This window comes from Chrysemys picta, chromosome 12 (assembly GCF_011386835.1).
Source record: "Chrysemys picta bellii isolate R12L10 chromosome 12, ASM1138683v2, whole genome shotgun sequence".
NCBI lineage: Eukaryota > Metazoa > Chordata > Testudines > Emydidae > Chrysemys > Chrysemys picta.
Genome location: NC_088802.1, coordinates 31,537,335 through 31,555,776, shown reverse-complemented (window position 1 = coordinate 31,555,776; position 18,442 = coordinate 31,537,335). Strand labels below are relative to the sequence as shown.

At 42.4% G+C, this 18,442-nt stretch overlaps 1 protein-coding gene across 1 annotated transcript in view; it reads left to right on the top strand.

Moving 5' to 3' along the window:
* The window catches only part of LOC135974489 (myosin heavy chain, skeletal muscle, adult), a 37,981-nt gene extending 20,614 nt beyond the window's left edge, over positions 1-17,367 (top strand). Inside the window, exons 22-40 of the mRNA XM_065562667.1 lie at positions 210-465; positions 2,357-2,599; positions 2,707-2,883; positions 2,970-3,115; positions 3,196-3,286; positions 3,835-4,224; positions 9,584-9,710; positions 9,987-10,105; positions 10,437-10,633; positions 11,091-11,274; positions 11,355-11,520; positions 11,670-11,794; positions 12,043-12,351; positions 12,452-12,655; positions 13,257-13,382; positions 13,476-13,646; positions 13,731-13,835; positions 14,153-14,248; positions 17,081-17,367. Of these exons, the coding sequence (XP_065418739.1) occupies positions 210-465; positions 2,357-2,599; positions 2,707-2,883; positions 2,970-3,115; positions 3,196-3,286; positions 3,835-4,224; positions 9,584-9,710; positions 9,987-10,105; positions 10,437-10,633; positions 11,091-11,274; positions 11,355-11,520; positions 11,670-11,794; positions 12,043-12,351; positions 12,452-12,655; positions 13,257-13,382; positions 13,476-13,646; positions 13,731-13,835; positions 14,153-14,248; positions 17,081-17,233 (3,385 nt within the window). The 3' untranslated portion in view covers positions 17,234-17,367. The remainder of the gene's footprint in view (positions 1-209; positions 466-2,356; positions 2,600-2,706; positions 2,884-2,969; positions 3,116-3,195; positions 3,287-3,834; positions 4,225-9,583; positions 9,711-9,986; positions 10,106-10,436; positions 10,634-11,090; positions 11,275-11,354; positions 11,521-11,669; positions 11,795-12,042; positions 12,352-12,451; positions 12,656-13,256; positions 13,383-13,475; positions 13,647-13,730; positions 13,836-14,152; positions 14,249-17,080) is intronic.
* Positions 17,368-18,442: the final 1,075 nt, after the last annotated feature.

Here is an 18,442-nt window from a genome sequence, read left to right as displayed (position 1 = left end):
TCCCCTAGACTTTCTAAGGCTCAAGCAGGTCCAGAGTCTGTAACCCTTAGAGTAGTACTTTTTCATATGAGTGGCCCCATTTGAACTCAAATGAGGCTACTTGGCTGAATAAATGCTACTCACAATTAGTAGAATTGCAGTATCTGTCCTTTGGACTCACCTCTGAATTTGGCCCATAACATTGACCATATATTCTGATGACATTATAGAGAGTCCATCTTCTGTATCCAATACAATGTTCGCTCGTTCATGAATGTCAAGCACTGGCCCTGGATGAAGCTGTACTTCAAGATCAAGCCCTTGCTGAAGAGTGCTGAATCTGAGAAGGAGATGGCCAACATGAAGGAAGAGTTTGAGAAAACAAAGGAGGAGCTTGCTAAGTCTGAGGCAAAAAGGAAAGAACTGGAGGAAAAAATGGTGACCCTGCTGCAAGAGAAAAACGACCTGCAGCTCCAAGTACAGTCTGTGAGTATCACCAGTGCATTCAACCCTTATTGCACAGTAGAAAGGTCCAAGCTGAAAGTTCCAAATGCAATTTTCCCATGAAGCATCCCATTAAGAGCACTGGGATCAGTGTTTGGCCAAGATAAAATATTCCCTGTGTTTAAAATATTAAGTATCAAAAAGAAAGTATATGCGTACAAATAAATAAATAACAATACTCCCAGCCACGTATGACAGGTCATGCCCTAAAACAAGGTGAGAGCAAGCAAATTCGGCGAAGCAAAGTTATGCTCTTTAAATACTCCTGCCTCATCCATGGCAACTTAGGCTACATCTACAGTACAAACTATGGCTGGTGGCCTGTAGGGTACATGTGGCTACCCACGGCAGTGAAAAGCAGGCTACGGCTACATTGCAGTGTGCAGCTACATGTGTTGTGTAAGGCTCTGGCAGAGAGTAGACAGCAGGAAAAGGTTTCAGCTGCCTCTCCTCTGCCAGAGCCTTTCCCCGCTGGTGGAGTCTTTCCATGTGGGGAAAGCAGAGGACAGCAGTGTAGGCAGGGAGGCCCGGCTTGGGCAAGTAGAGAGCCGTGTATGTGCGTGAGTACATACCCCCACCCTTCAGGCATGTCTGTACTCTACTTGCCTAAGCCTGGCCTCACCATCTACACTGCTATTTGTTACCCATGCTAGGGGCTACCTGGATGTGTGCACTACACAGAACCAAAAGAAGTGTCAGTGGAGACATACACTTACTGTGACAATCCCAATGTATTCACATGCCATGATGAATTCACACAGCTGCTGTACTATTTATATTTATTGTGCCACTGATGTTACCAGTTGGGGGCCCTACACAGACCATGTTATGGAGCCTTCTGTGGCTCCACCCCTACAGCCCCATCCCATAATGTGGTCTCCCCACACAAACACACTTAGAGTGGCAGCGGCAGGGAGGCTACTCCCTGGGGGCAGGGTCTCTATTGTCCACCAGAGCAGCAGGTCTTCGAGCTCACACCCCATAGAGAGGAATGGGGCAATTCTGCCCTCTCAGACTTTTGTTTTAGGCTGTCTGAAAACTCATGCAGTTGACACTGCATCAGATAAACTTGGGTCACATTTTCAACCTGTTCTTCATAACCATGAGGGCTAGAAACTTACTCTATTTTCCTAACTGTGTGCTGAGATTTTCCTGTAATCACATGACAGAGTAGAGGCCCTATACATGAGTTTATAGTGTTTATGCCTTAATCTGTCTCAGTTACCACCCTGTGAAAACAATGAACTGTAGAAAAAGTTTCGAAACATAAGCCACAGGATGGGCATAAAACGTTAAAGAAAGTAGATGAGTGCATGCTCAGTAGATGATTTTTGCATTGGCTGAAACCCTTTTATTTCTCAGGCAAGTTCTTTGAAGGATTAGTCCTTAGTTTTAACACTATGTAGATGTAAAAGCTAGACCCTGCAAATGGATCTGCCCCCAGGAAGCCTCATTGACTTCAGTGGGGCTCTGCGTGGGTGCAGAGTCCACCCATGTGGACTCCTATAAAGTCATGGGCTTCATGAGAGTAGATCCATTTGCAGGATCTAGCCTCAAATTTGATCTTCAAAGTAAAGCCATACTTGAGGCACTAAAAATATTTGCCAAATATGTCAACTGGTAAAAGATGCTTCATTTATGGTGAGATATTTGAAAAATATTCATTTTTCATTTCTAAATTGTGTTGAAGACATCGAACTTTTAGGCCAAATGGTTTTTTTTTTTAAAGAATATTATGAGTCATTGATAGTATGAGTTAAAAATAGAAGTGTCATCCCAACAGATGTGGTAAAAATCATTATGATACAAACACTAGTAAAAAAGAAAAAGAAAAAACCTTTTAGAAAAGATCCTAATAATGGATTCACTGTAGGAATCTGATGGCTTGGCTGATGCTGAGGAAAGATGTGACCAGCTGATCAAAACCAAAATTCAACTTGAAGCTAAAATTAAGGAGGTGACTGAAAGAGCAGAGGATGAGGAGGAGATGAACGCTGAGCTGACAGCCAAAAAGAGGAAACTGGAGGACGAGTGTTCAGAGCTGAAGAAAGACATTGATGACCTTGAGTTAACATTAGCCAAGGTTGAAAAGGAAAAACATGCCACAGAAAACAAGGTATAAGGCAGAATCTCTAACGAACATTCTAAAATATGAAACTGTTGGTTCACAAACAATAAAGTTTTGTATCCATTTTCGTTAACTACTTTTGTTCAACTCTGCAGGTGAAAAACCTCACCGAGGAGATGGCAGTCCTGGATGAGACCATTGCTAAACTGACAAAGGAAAAGAAAGCCCTCCAGGAGGCCCATCAGCAGACCCTGGATGACTTGCAGGCAGAAGAGGACAAAGTGAACACACTGAGCAAAGCTAAAACCAAGCTGGAGCAGCAAGTGGACGATGTAAGCACAATAACATATTGAGAGAATAAAACCAGTGTGAAATTAGGCTCTTGTTAGCAGAGAATTTATGGTCTTTTTCTGTTTAGCTTGAAGGGTCGCTGGAGCAAGAGAAGAAGATTCGCATGGACCTTGAAAGATCCAAGAGGAAACTTGAAGGAGATTTGAAGCTGGCTCAGGAATCCACAATGGATTTAGAAAATGATAAGCAGCAGCTGGAGGAAAAACTGAAGAAGTAGGTATGGTTTGCAGGGGGTGTCCTGCAGATACATTTTGTTCCAGCACTAACTTTTTTTTTTGTGTGTGTGTGAAAAGGAAAGACTTTGAAATCAGTCAGTTCCAAAGCAAAATTGAGGATGAACAAGTCCTGGGCATCCAGCTGCAGAAGAAGATCAAAGAGTTACAGGCTAGTCATACATTTTTTCTTTTCTGGCCTTCAGAACAAATTCAGTTAAAAGGAAGCCATCTTTCTTAGGCTTGGTCTAAGTTAGGTTGACATAGTCATGTCTGCCAGGAGTTTGATAAAACCACATCCCTGACTGACATAGTTTTGACAACCTACCCCCCAGTGTAGATGCAGCTGTGTTGGTGGAAGAAAGCTTTTGTCGATATAGGCAGTGCTGACGAGAGGAGGGAGAAAGGAGGGAGAGTTGTACCAGGGTCCTGAGGTCAGGAGACCCCAAAAACATCTTTAACATCTGTGTAAATAAAGTGAAATGGAAAGAGGTGGACTCAGTGAACATGATGTATCAGGGACCCAAATTTCTCTCAATGGGTCTTTGGATGTAGCTACCCCAGTTCAGGGAGGTGATGTTCCTTTGTCACTGGAACCCCTCTTGTCAGTGTAGGCTGCATCTATTCTGTGGTGTTATGCCAGCAGAACTCTGCCGACAGCCATACAGGTGTTGACCCCAGAACAAAGCCACAGTCTTAGTGTTTCCTGTTGTTCTCTAGGCTCGTATTGAGGAACTGGAGGAGGAGATAGAGGCTGAACGTGCCTCTCGGGCGAAAGCAGAGAAGCAGCGGGGTGATCTCTCCAGGGAACTTGAGGAGATCAGTGAGCGTCTGGAAGAAGCTGGTGGAGCCACAGCGGTTCAGATTGAGATGAACAAGAAGCGTGAGGCAGAATTCCAGAAAATGCGCCGAGACCTTGAAGAGGCCACTCTGCAGCATGAAGCCACAGCTGCCGCCCTCCGGAAGAAGCACGCGGACAGCACAGCAGAGCTTGGGGAGCAAATTGACAACCTGCAACGAGTCAAACAGAAGCTGGAGAAGGAGAAGAGTGAACTGAAGATGGAGATCGACGACCTGGCTAGTAACATGGAGACTGTCTCCAAAGCCAAGGTACAGAGCTGTGTATTGAAAGTGCTGTCTTTATCCTAAGTGTTATTGCAGCATAAAAGAGTGAAAGATTTTTAATCATCGTTTTATCATGTTTAATTATACAAAAGATTGTAAGAGTAGGATATGAACTGACTGTAAGTTGGATTCTAACAGAATTATTTACAGTTTAATTTGTATAAAACATACATAAAATCTCAAACAGGACCAAGAAGTTTATAAGCTCCAAATACAGTTATTACTGAGTTAATAGCCATCACACTTAGAGGATGATAATAACTAGCATTATATTGTTTTTTAAATTGAATTATTAAAATTTATATGAAACATATTACTCTATCATAGAGTACTGAATATGCAAGTCTACATAGAATTACCTTTATAAACTACCTTAAAAGAATATTAAAGTTGCAGTCAAGCACAAGCACACAAAATTAAAATGGTCATAGAGTAGTTTTTAAACTAAGGGCTGGGGGGAAGCTGACAGGTGCAGAGGAGTATGTTTTTCGGACAGAGACATCCCTTAGGGGAGGATCTATTAATGGAGAGTCTCTATGGCCTAGTAAGGAAGAGAAGATGGAAGATGATAAAATACGGGTAGGATCGGATGAGAAACAGTCAAATGAAAAAGAGCCCCTTTTAATTACATCACGTGATGGCAGACAGCTAAAAAGTGACAATTATTTTAAGTGCTTATATAGAAATGCTAGAAGTCTAAATAATAAGATGGGTGAACTAGAGTGCCTCATATTAAATGGGGATATTGATATAATAGGCATCACAGAAACTTGGTGGAATGAGGATAATCAATGGGACACAGTAATACCAGGGTATGAAATATATCCGAAGTACAGAACAGGTCGTGCTGGTGGGGAGTGGCACTATATGTGAAAGAAAGCATAGAATCAAATGAAATAAAAATGTCAAATGAACCAAACTGTACCATAGAATCTCTAAGGATAGTAATTCCATGCTTGAATAATAATAATATTGCGTTAAGGATACACTACCGACCACCTCACCAGGATGGTGATAGTGACTGTAAAATGCTCAGGGAGATTAGAGAGGTAATAAAAATAGAAAACTCAATAATAATGGGGGATTTCAACTATCACCATATGGACTGGGTACATATTACCTCAGAATGGAATGCAGAGATAAAGTTTCTTGACACCTTAAATGACTGCTTCTTGGAGAAGCTTGGAGAACCTGGAACCCACAAGAGGAGAGGCAATTCTTGATTTAGTCCTAAGTGGAGCACAGGATCTGGTCCAAGAGGTGAATATAGCTGAACCGCTTGGTAATAGTGACCATAATATAATTAAATTTAACATCCCTGTGGCAGGGAAAACACCACAGTGGCCCAACACTATTGTATTTAATTTAGAAAGGGAAACTACACAAAAATTAGGAGGTGAGTTAAACAGAAATTAAAAGGTTCAGTGCCAAAAGTAAAATCCCTGCAAGCTGCATGGAAACTTTTAAAGATACCATAATAGAGGCTCAACTTAAATGTATACACCAAATTAAAAAACATAGTAAGAGATCCAAAAAAGAGTCATCGTGGCTAAATAACAAAGTAAGAGAAGCAGTGAGAGGCAAAAAGGCATCCTTTAAAATGTGGAAGTTAAATCCTAGTGAGGAAAATAGAAAGGAGCATAAACTCTAGCAAATGAAGTGTAAAAATATAATTAGGAAGGCCAAACAAGAATTTGAAGAACAGCTATCCAAAGACTCAAAAAGTAATAGCAATTTTTTTTTAAGTACATCAGAAACAGGAAGCCTGCTAAAGGATCAGAGAGGCACTGGAAAATTGAGATGCTAAAGAAGCACTCAAGGATGATAAGGCCATTGTGATGATGAATTCTTTGCATTGGTCTTCCCGGCTGAGAATGTGAGGGAGATTCCCAAACCTGAGCGATTCTTTTTATGTGACAAATCTGAGGAACTGTCCCAGATTGAGGTGTTATTAGACGAAGTTTTGGAACAAATTGATAAATTAAACAGTAATAAGTTGCCTGGACCAGATGACATTCACCCAAGAGTTCTGAAGAAACTCAAATTTGAAATTGCAGGACTACTAACTATGGTATGTTATGTACCTATCATGTAAATCAGCTTCTTTCCCAGATGACTGGAGGATAGCTAATGTGATGCCAATATTTAAAAAGGGCTCCAGAGGTGATCCCAGCAATTATAGGCCAGTAAACCTGACTTCAGTACTGAGCAAACTAGTTGAAACTATAGTAAAGAACAGAATTGTCAGACACATAGATGAACATAATTTGTTGGGGAAGAGTCAACATGGTTTTTGTAAAGGGAAATCACGCCTCACCAATCTACTATAATTCTTTGAGGGGGTCAACAAGCATGTGGTTATAGTGTACTTAGATTTTCAGAAAGTCTTTGACAAGGTCCCTCACCAAAGGCTCTTAAACAAAGTAAGCTGTCATGGGATAAGAGGGAAGGTCCTGTCATGGATCAGTAAATTGTTAAAAGATAGGCAACAAAGGATAGGAATAAATGGTCAGTTTTCAGAATGGTGAGAGGAAAATAGTGGTATCCCCCAGGGGTCTGTACTGGGATCAGTCCTATCCAACATATTCATTAATGATCTGGAAAAAGGGGTAAACAGTGAGGTGGCAAAATTTGCAGATGATAAAAAACTACTCAAGATAGTTAAGTCCAAAGCAGACTGTGAAGAGCTACAAAGGGATCTCACAAAACTGGGTGACTGGGCAACAAAATGGCAGATGAAATTCACTGTTGATAAATGCAAAGTAATGCACATTAGAAAACATAATCCCAACTATACCTACAAAATGATCGTGTCTAAATTAGCTGTTACCACTCAAGAAAGAGATTTTGGAGTCATTGTGGATAGTTCTCTGAAAACATCCATTCAATGTGCAGTGACAGTCAAAAAAACAAACAGAATGTTGGGAATAATTAAGAAAGGGATAGATAATAAGACATAAAATATCATATTGCCTCTATATAAATCCATGGCACACCCACATCTTGAATACTGCGTGCAGATGTGGTCACCCCTTCTCAAAAAAGTTATATTGTAATTGGAAAATGTTCAGAAAATGGCAACAAAAATGACTAGGGTTATGGAACAGCTTCTGTATGAGGAGAGATTAATAAGACTGGGACTTTTCAGCTTGGAAAAGAGATGACTAAGAGAGAATATGATAGAGGTCTTTAAAATCATGACTGGTGAGGAGAAAGTAAATAAGGAAGTCTTATTTACTCCTTCTCATAACACAAGAACTAGGAGTCACCAAATGAAACTAATAGGCAGGAGGTTTAAAATAAACAAAAGGAAGTATTTCTTCACACAAATCGCAGGCAACCTGTGGAACTCTTTGCCAGAGGATGTTGTGAAGGCCAAGATTATACCCGGCTTTGAACAATAACTAGATAAAGTCATGGAGGATATGTCCATCAATGGCTATTAGCCAGGATGGGCAGCGATGGTTACCCTAGCTTCTGTTTGTTAGAGGCTGGGAATGAGTGACAGGGGATGGATCACTTGATCATTACCTGTTTTGTTCATTCTCTCTGGGGCGCCTGGCATTGGCCACTGTCAAAAGACAGGATACTGGGCTAGATGGACCTTTGGTCTGACTCAGTATGTTCTAACAGCAATGAATATGCCAGAATTATCGCTGCCCATGGACAGGCAAAGTACTGGTATCACTTAGCTTTTGAGTGCTTCAGTTTGCAATCGTAAAGCTCTTTTAAAGTAGGGAGATGGTGTTATGCAAAATTTTAGGTCTTTTTTTAATAAAGCAGACTGAAAAACCAGAAATTTCATCAAGTGTAATCATGTTGATCCCCCTAAAATGGTCATCAGTAGGGTTGAAACCTTTAGATCCACAGCAATCTAGCTAAATGAATAACTGGTAGCAGTAGTAAGCTCTTATCCTCTGTGTGGACCAGTCTCTAGAGAGGCATGACACACACGTTTTATCAGTGGGTCATACAACTTTGTGATATAACTGAGGAATGTTAGGTATAAGTAGGGTTGGCAGAATTTGATATTTATTTTTTTATAATTTTGATGGATAATATTGATGTTTATTTTGAAGTATTTTAAATTTTTTTAAATCTATTTCATTTTTCACAGTTGTACAAAATTATGGGTTTTAAGCATTTTTATGTATTTAAATTTTCACATTTGCACAAAATTATGAGGGGCCAAACAATGTAGGGGATCAGACAATTATTTAATGACAGTAGAGGTTGAGATTCAAAAAGTTAAAGCTTTTTCAATGTTAAAACACAAACTGACAGCATCACATGTCAAAATATACAAAGTAAAAAGCCTTAAAACAAACTCTAAGAAGTTTTCGGGCAGCATTTTTCTGACTTTTCCTATCTGTAAATTTTGTTTATTATCAATGGAAATTTTTTTGTTGGTTTGTGTGCATGGTGACATCGATGATTACTGATAAAAATCTAATCCTTCCAAGTTTAGGTGTAAGGATTTCTTGGTTGTATTCCTGATTTTGGAGGGGAGTGTGGGCTAGCAGTTACAGACAGCACAGTCAACCATATAGGTTTGCCACATTCATTCTGCAAAGCGGAGTGGCTGGAGTTTGGATTTTCCATGTTAGCACACTGGATTCCATGCCACAATCTGCTGGAAGTGACTTGTATAACCTCATATTTCCCATCTGTAAAATGGGGGGAAATTATATTTGCCTGACTCCCAAAGTCAGGGCATGAATCCTTGTTCAATAATAAGGACTATGGAGTGCATAGAACGTTAACATCAGTCAGTAAAAGACCTGGAACTAGAAGTCATGGCCTACTCCTGCCTCCCAGATCAGCACCCCACCCCATAGCCCTGACCACAATTGTCAAGCTCTATGTGGCTCCATGTGATATTTCCTGCCAGTGGGAAGTAGACACCTATTTAATCACTTTGTCCCAGAGCACCCCAGAGCACAGGGGACGGAGTGGAGGGAGGCAGGAGCCTACTTGTCACATCAGAGGGGATGGCTGGAGAGGCTTCTCGGGCAGTCTGCAGAGGAGAGAGGCCAGGGACCTTCTTGGGGTGGTGATAGGGCTGATACAGCCTCTACCATCTGGTGTCTGCTTCCCATTACCATACTTTCTGCCCCATTCCACTAAGGTCTCAGCCTGTCCCTCTCTCCCCAGGCCCCCTCTTTGCTCCCTTCCCCTTCTCATTTTACCTTTTGCACACTTTTTTGCACACGGATTTATGAAGGGTGAGGTTTCCTCAATAATTGAGCCCACGTGTGTTTGTCATGACAAAGCTCTCAATTATCTCAGAATGCTGGAGAGTGCATGTGTTTATCCTCTTTCTTTTTGTCCATTTTACACAAAGTCAAATCTTGAGAAGCTGTGCCGCACCCTGGAAGATCAGCTCAGTGAGATTAAGACAAAGGAAGAAGAGCATCAGCGTACGATCAACGACCTCAGTGCTCAAAGAGCTCGTCTACAAACAGAATCAGGTAAGATGCATACATGTTTTTTGATGTAGACATTTTGAGTGTATGGAGGAGATATGAGGTGCAAAAGGGAGGAAATTGCCATTCTATGGAAAAACTGCATATCCACCATGCTGCTTGACACCTGCTATTAGAAGTTCTCGAATGATGATTTGGATGAATTGACAACTCAAGTTATTTCCTTTTCTTTAAAGCATTTCCATTTGTAGTTAATAAATGACTATATCATTTTCCAGTCAGTGAAATTAAATCCCTCCTATTTCATTTTCACTTTTTAAGGTGAATTTGCACGCCAGGTAGAGGAAAAAGATACTTTGATTTCTCAGCTCTCAAGAGGCAAACAGGCATTTACCCAACAGATTGAGGAACTGAAGAGACATCTAGAGGAGGAGATAAAGGTGAGGATTTTTCCAACAGCCTTTTCTGTGAAGCTGGATTCTTGTTGTGAGCAAGATGCTTTAACCTCAAATGAAACCATAGCACTCTAGAGAATAGAAGGGGAAAGGTCTTGTTAGGTCACCTAACCCAGCCCTTGCTAATGCATGATTGTTCCCTACAATATATTTAAGAATGTTTTATTCAGTCCCAGCTTTAAATTTGCCATTCATTGAATCTAGCACCACTTCCCTGGGATAGCTTTCCACAGTCTGACAGAGAGTGAAAAATCCTATCAGGAGGATTTCCAGGATATTTAGCTACATCACTGTGCTACTCCTGTTGTTTCTCCAGGCTAAGAACGCACTGGCCCACGCCTTGCAGTCTGCTCGCCATGATTGCGACTTGCTCCGGGAGCAATATGAGGAGGAGCAGGAAGCCAAGGGTGAGCTGCAACGCACCCTGTCCAAGGCCAACAGTGAAGTTGCCCAGTGGAGAACCAAATACGAGACGGACGCCATTCAGCGCACAGAGGAACTAGAAGAGGCCAAGTATGTGCTGGGCTGGAGGACTGGAAGAGGCCAAGAACTAAATGGGGAAATGTGAAAAGGCCAGTGATATGCTCAGGATGGGACTGGAAGAGGCCAAGGATGTGCTTTGGGGAGGGTGATTAGAGGAGATGCAGTATATCCATTTAGTGGTATGGGTTGGAAAATGGCAAATATGCTCATTAGATTAAGAGAGACTGAGAGCGACCCTATACTCTGTCGATAATGCGTGTGAGTTGATGGCAGAGGGATTATCAGAGACAATGTACTGTATATGGATTGGATAAGAGTGACTGAGAAAGGACCTGTACTGTGTATGCACTGGGGTCACAGCCCAGAAGAGGTGACTTGTGCTCTCACTAATCCCAGACCAGCTGCACACAGTTTGCTTCCCATATTGCTCAGTAAATGGGAGCTGTATTTACTCACTAAAATGGGAGCTGTATTTACAATCTTCCAGGAAGAAGCTTGCCCAGCGTCTGCAGGATGCTGAAGAACATGTTGAAGCTGTGAATTCCAAATGTGCTTCCCTTGAAAAGACGAAGCAGAGGCTGCAGAATGAAGTGGAGGACCTGATGATTGATGTGGAAAGATCTAATGCTGCCTGCGCAGCTCTGGATAAGAAGCAGAAGAATTTTGATAAGGTATTTCAGCCTTGTGGATGTTGGATGGAGCATCTTCTAGTGATCTCCGTTGCTTAGACTAAGGTCTTGTTGTTTTTCAGGTTCTGTCAGAATGGAAGCAGAAATACGAGGAAACGCAGGCTGAACTGGAAGCTTCCCAGAAGGAGTCTCGCTCTCTCAGCACGGAGCTGTTTAAGATGAAGAATGCTTATGAGGAAACTTTGGATCAACTTGAAACTCTGAAGCGTGAAAACAAGAACTTGCAGCGTAAGTCCCCGGATTTCTTCTCCTAACATGGGGCTTCTGGAAAGCTTGTCAACATTCTAAAGTGAATCTGTCTGTGCCTGTGGCATTGCTAAGGAGCCTCTCTCTCTTTGGGCCCTTTGTCTGACTATGTTATGTCTGTAACCCAACAGAGGAGATTTCTGACCTTACGGAGCAGATTGCAGAGGGGGGAAAGACCATCCATGAGCTGGAGAAAGTGAAGAAGCAGATTGAGCAAGAGAAATCAGAAATCCAGTCTGCTCTGGAGGAAGCTGAGGTACGCACGCCATTAGCCACTGCTTTACAGAGAGATAGTCAGAAAACCTTGGAACTGTATCCTATTGTAAACACGGTGGGATAATTCACAGGGACAGGAGGACAGCACATGCTGTGCTGTAAACTATGTACTCAGTGTCCATACTACCCATAGCACTACATTGCAGTTTTTGGAAGCATTTAACACTTTATTTGGAAGGAAAAAACTATTTTTGTCCCTTTATTGATCCTTCACTTGCTTTTGTTAAGGCTTCACTAGAACATGAAGAGGGCAAAATCCTCCGCATCCAACTTGAGCTGAACCAGGTAAAGTCTGAAATTGACAGGAAGATTGCTGAGAAAGATGAGGAAATTGATCAGATGAAGAGGAACCATATCAGAGTTGTGGAGTCCATGCAGAGCACCCTGGATGCTGAGATCAGGAGCAGAAACGAAGCCATGAGGCTAAAGAAGAAGATGGAGGGGGATCTGAATGAAATGGAGATCCAGCTGAGCCATGCCAGCCGCCTGGCTGCAGAGGCACAGAAGAACCTGCGAAACACACAAGGAGTGCTCAAGGTACAGTAAGCCACACATGCCTAGTGCGATAGCTCAGCTGGTCTTTTCAGCATGCCAAAGAGTCTGCGCCTCCAGCTAATTTCTCTCACTCGTTTTACAGGATACCCAGATACACTTGGATGATGCTCTCCGAAGCCAAGAAGACCTGAAGGAGCAGGTGGCCATGATTGAGCGCAGAGCTAACCTGATGCAGGCTGAAATTGAGGAGCTGAGGTCAGCTCTGGAACAGACAGAGAGGGCCAGGAAAGTGGCTGAACAGGAGCTTCTGGATGCAAGTGAACGAGTGCAGCTCCTGCACACCCAGGTCAGGGTCTAGTGTGAAAAGTAATCCCACAAATCCCTACGCAGGAGACTGCTCTGTACGTTCCCTGCTCCATGGCCTTTATGCTAATGTCCATAGGATGGACCTTTGTTAAACAGAAAGCAAGAAGCTGCAAGGCCACCCTTGTTTTCCCTCATGTTGCTGTGTTGAAGGTGACACAGGGATGACGAAGGTTATAATTGCAGTGATGTGATGGAGGGGGGCTAGTGTCTAAGAGGCTCTGGGAGTGGCTTTCCTACCTCCTATCCAGTTTCCATCATTGGATACTTTTAAGTCATCTCTGACATCCCCTGGGGCTCAGGAAATATTTCTACATGGTGATTATTTTGTTTTGGAATGGACCAGATTTACAACAATTGGGACATAGGGTTTGTCACAAGCTGGGGGTGGGTAATGTTTGTATTCACAGCACATCACTGACTAGCTGTCAATGTTCTGCAGTGATGATACATTTGGAGGAGAGTTCTAGTGCAGTAAAATGTTAATAGTAGCCTGTACCTTAAGTACAAATATTCAGTTCATGTTCCAAAGTCAATATTTTGGGACTAACTGTAAACACGTCTTGTCTGTTGTTGTTAAACAGAACACCAGCCTGATCAACACGAAGAAGAAGCTGGAAACAGACATTTCCCAAATCCAGAGTGAAATGGAGGAGACAATTCAGGAAGCGCGTAATGCAGAAGAGAAGGCCAAGAAGGCAATCACTGATGTGAGTTGAAGGCACCTTTCTTTGGAGAACATGGCTGTGTTTGCACTAGAAATGGTTGTTTTTCTGGACCGGTTTCCTTTCTTTACTCCCTAGGCGGCCATGATGGCGGAGGAGCTGAAGAAGGAGCAGGACACCAGCGCCCACCTGGAGAGGATGAAGAAGAACCTGGACCAGACAGTGAAGGACCTGCAGCTCCGTCTGGATGAGGCAGAGCAGCTGGCACTGAAGGGTGGCAAGAAGCATATCCAGAAATTGGAGGCCAGAGTGCGTATTCCCCATATTTGTGCATTTAGGAGCATTTCTTATGTCTAGTCACAGTGAAACTCAATGATCCATTTTTCATTTCAGGTGCGTGAGCTGGAAGGTGAGGTTGACAATGAGCAGAAACGCAGTGCTGATGCTATCAAGGGTATGCGCAAGTATGAGAGAAGAGTAAAGGAACTGACCTATCAGGTAAGGAGGGAGACCCTTTGTGCTGTCACATCCTTCTCCTAGGAGCACAAGTTGTTTGTACCTGAACCTGCATGGGGGAGTTTTTATTGTCCTTCTCAAACAGTAAGACAGTGAACAGTAATACTATGGAAAAACAAAGAGTTCAACAGGAAATCATTTGAAAGAGAACGTTAAAATATCCGTTATAATCTTTATTATCTATCTTATATACTTACCAAAATATTTATATGCAACGTTGCTTTCACTGTATAATATGAAGGAAATAGACAAATAATTTAGTAATGAAATTACTCTTTTCCACTACAAACTGTTTCTAGACTGAGGAAGACCGCAAAAATGTTTTCAGGCTCCAGGATCTGGTAGACAAACTACAACTGAAAGTGAAAGCTTACAAGAGACAAGCTGAGGAATCTGTAAGTATTATTCTGAGGAGGGACGATGTGCATCCTTTGATATTGCAGAATGTTTTGGGGATATTATAATACACCTTTTCTAAGTCTCCTTTGGTAAAAATGTTTGGCTCTCATTAACAGATACTTACGTGTGCAGAGCTTAGTGAGGAACTCTGACTGTTTCTCTATCACTTTTTGGTAGGGTAATAAAAGATCTGATTAAGTTTGACAGTTTTCATAATTCTATAGTGACACGCTACCTGGATCTGCATATGTCACTTAGACATGGTTGGAGATGCAGGCTCTGTTTGCTACTACAAATCATGTAGAATTGAGAGATGAGGAAGCAGCTATTTTACCTCTTTTACTTGAAATGCATGAGGCCAGTGGGGATATGGATTTTTTTTTTTAGTTTATACTTACGTTCTGATAGGCTGGTTTGGAATCTTCTGGGATGTCACAGCTGTCGGACTGTCACAGTTCCGGACTAACTGCACCTTTGACCCCTTTTGATCTGTCTAAGTGCAACCCCCTTGGGTGACAGGCCTTGAAACTTCACCTTTCTGCAGCAGAATTTCAAATTTCTCCTGCTCCCAGACTGGGTCCCAGGGTACAGTATGGCAACCAACTGAGATTCTTCATCAGGCCTGACCCAGTCAGCTGCCTTGCAAGTCTTTTCTTCAGGCGCTGTGACTGGTGCAAACACAAAGGATATAAACAGCGGCAGCTCCAAGCACGTGCCTGGGGCGGCAAGCCGCGGGGGGCGCCCTGCCTGTCCCTGTGAGGGCGGCAGTCAGGCAGCCTTCGGCGGCATGCCTGCGGGAGGTCCGCCGGTCCCACGGATTTGGCGGCAATTCGGCGGCGGGTACGTTGAAGCCGCGGGACCGGGGACCTCTCGCAATCATGCCACCGAACGCCACCTGCCTGCCGTGCTTGGGGTGGCAAAAAAGCTAGAGCCGCCCCTGGATATAAAACAGCCTTTTCAAAACAATATATTGTTTAATCTCAGCAGAAGGAACACAAAGTAACAAGAGCAAATGGTTATTAACATAACAGTCTACTCGCAAAGCTATGTTACCCAAAACGTAGGAAGGCTTAGCTTATCCAGACACCCCCTTTTCTAGGCATGGGAGTGGGCACAGCCTGATTTCTCACAATCCTCATGACACCCTCTCTCCCTGCGCTGCAGTTGCTCAGTTTTTTCCCCACTCCTAAGCCCTGTTGCCTCAGTTTCCTGTCTGGGTTACCCACTCCCTGTACCAAGCCAGGATGTTGAACTCAGCATGGTCAGAGGGAAACTTCTGACACCTGCTTTAAGTACTGGTGAATGGTGCTGAAACTCTTTCTCCCTTCCTGATTACATGTGAGCTATGCCTGGTTTAACCCTTTAGTAATCATATAGCAACCAACACAAACACAACCAAACAGATGAACATATAATGGTCATAAAATGATATTGGTGTTTTCCAAGTCCTTCCCAGGGATCTCTTCACCAAAGGGAAGAGTAGCATCCCTCTGCTCATTATATTAAATAGAATGCCACTGATACTTTTAAATTTAGCTGGAGTCGGAGGAGAAGTGGAGGAGAGTGATTAAACTCAGGTGGCCATTTTGATCATGCTGATTTGACTTCTTAATAGCTTTTGCTATGACCATGACCATGGTTTTGGTGACTAACTGATACAGATTGCTGATGTATACGGAGTTTGTTCACCCATTTGCTGCCTCTCTCCCAATGTACTGCTGCCTCACTGTTAACCCCATATGCTGCCCCCATATGGCCCTACCCCTATTTACCCCATGTCTTGCCTCTACCCTTCTTGGTATGACGTCCCATGACCCATGTTGATGTGCTGCTGTCTCTACCATGTCTCACACCTACCCCCAGGTCCCAGTTCCCCCTGACCGCAGGGTACTTCTGGGGGACCTGATGGCCTCCCTGCTCCCAGCCCACTGGCTTCAGTGGGTGTCCGGCTGCATTCCCCATCTCCCCATTTTTGGGGAACCATCGAAAAGGGCCACTGACCCCCAATCCCAAGAGAAAGCCTTCTGGGGAAGTGATGTGCTCATGCCAACCAGCAGGGCCCAGCCCCACTGGCAGATTGACACCAACCCTGCCAGTTTGTGGTTACTTCATTCCCATGGTCAGGGTTTCTGTACTCATGGAATGGAGAAACCCCCTTACAATAAATTCACATTACAATTAAACTACTAGCATTGGCTTTCTATATAATACATGCACACGCACAGTTAAAATGTACATCTCTTGCTCAATTCCATCCTGTGTGATAGGGTTAGAGAGCCTCTCGCACTGTACAAGCTCCATTAATTCAATGCCATCTTCTTCCCCTCTCCCTTTGAATAGGGCACCTCATTACAGTTGGTAGAAGCTGGGTGTGTCCTAAGTTTTTTGTTATGAGGAAGAATAATTTCTGATTGTCTAACCTTGAACTCTAAGCCTGTGAAATTGCTGACCTGAAAGACTTACAAACTAGAATGCTGTTTGGTAACAAATAAGTGTTATATATCTATATTTAAAATAACATATACTATTGCATTAACGTGGCCTGATTAGGAAAAAGGAGTTATAAATAAATGTATAAACCTAAGAAAAATCACTCCAAAATGTTTAGAAATCTATTTTCAATTAGTTTTTAATGATTTTTTAAAAAAATTAGAAAAGTACAAGAGTGAGAAGGTCTGTGCTTAGATTTGAGATATGAAATGGTAAGTGGATAACAGTCTGGGCCGTCCCTGTCCCCTCAGCAAACAAGCACATCCTATTAAGTCCCAAATGCAGGGAAAGGGGAACCCTCAGACCTTTGGTTTATAACTCTCGTTCTCCATCCTCAGGAGGAACTATCCAATGTCAACCTCACCAAGTTCCGCAAGATCCAGCACGAGCTGGAAGAGGCTGAGGAGCGGGCTGACATTGCGGAATCCCAGGTCAATAAGCTCCGGGTGAAGAGCCGCGAGGTTCATAAGAAGATTGAAGGAGAAGAGTGAGGATGTCTCCATGCTGCAAAGTGACTGAGAAATGCACAAAATGTGAAACTCTCTGTCACTTTTGCTTTGTAATTATTGTTTATTTTGTCCTCAGTGTCTAGTAAATAAAGATTTTAGAGACCTTTGCATACAAAGAACCAAAGGGGCTTTTGTGTTGTACTCATTAGCTTTGGAGTTTTATTAAGGATTGTGCATTTACAAGATACATTTGCACAATCAAACATACGTTAAACACTTATCCCTAAATTTTACAAAATAATTGCACAGGTTTTAGCTTCAGAACTCCTGTCAATTGAATGAATCAGACCTCTCGTATGGAGAAAGATGCCAGAGCCCTCTGAGATAATTCATGGCTTTATTATTTCAAGCAGCACTCCAGATAGAATTATAGAGACAGTTTTGCTTTAAAATAGGATGGAAATTTTCCTGACAATTTAGGAAATTGTCCTTACCATCTGGTAAGCTAAATATAATTCCCCCCAAAACAATGGAATAAATATATTTTTTTAAAATTTGCAAACATCTAAAGTATTATAATGTGCTGTGCAATAATAATAAGCAGCACAGATGATAAAGTACAAGATAATGCCAGACAAATATGATTGAATTTTTTAATAAGGTACAGCATTAGAGACAAAAATGCAGTAATTCTGCATTTTAGTGTGGCATTTGACACAGTGCAGCATGATGTTAAATCTATACACTGGTAACTTTGGGATGGGGAGGTATCTGGTGAGGAGCCATAGAGATTAGTGTAAGGCCTGGTTTTATTAAACATGATTATTAATGACTGAGAGATGGGGCAAATGGAACTTTACACAAGATACCGAAGTGGGAGGGATTACAATACAAAAGAATTCAGAGGACTAGAAATATGGGTAGGGAATAACAAAATGAAATTCAACGGGCTGAAATCTAACACATCTGGATAAAAGTACAAAACAGTTATTTTCTTGTGGGAAATAATGACAAAAGACACCTAAGGGGGACAATGGAGAGAAACCGAATGATATCACAATGCAATATCATGTGAAAAAGTGCAGCAGACCCAGACAGCAAATTACATGAGAGTCTCAGTCTGACCAATCCATATGGTTTATTGGGCCAAACTTGTGATGGAGATGGAGGCATGAGGAGCAGCCTGAGGGACCACATGCAGGCAACTTGAAACTTTACAGTTGGTCTCTGTGTCCTCTTTACAATGTCTTC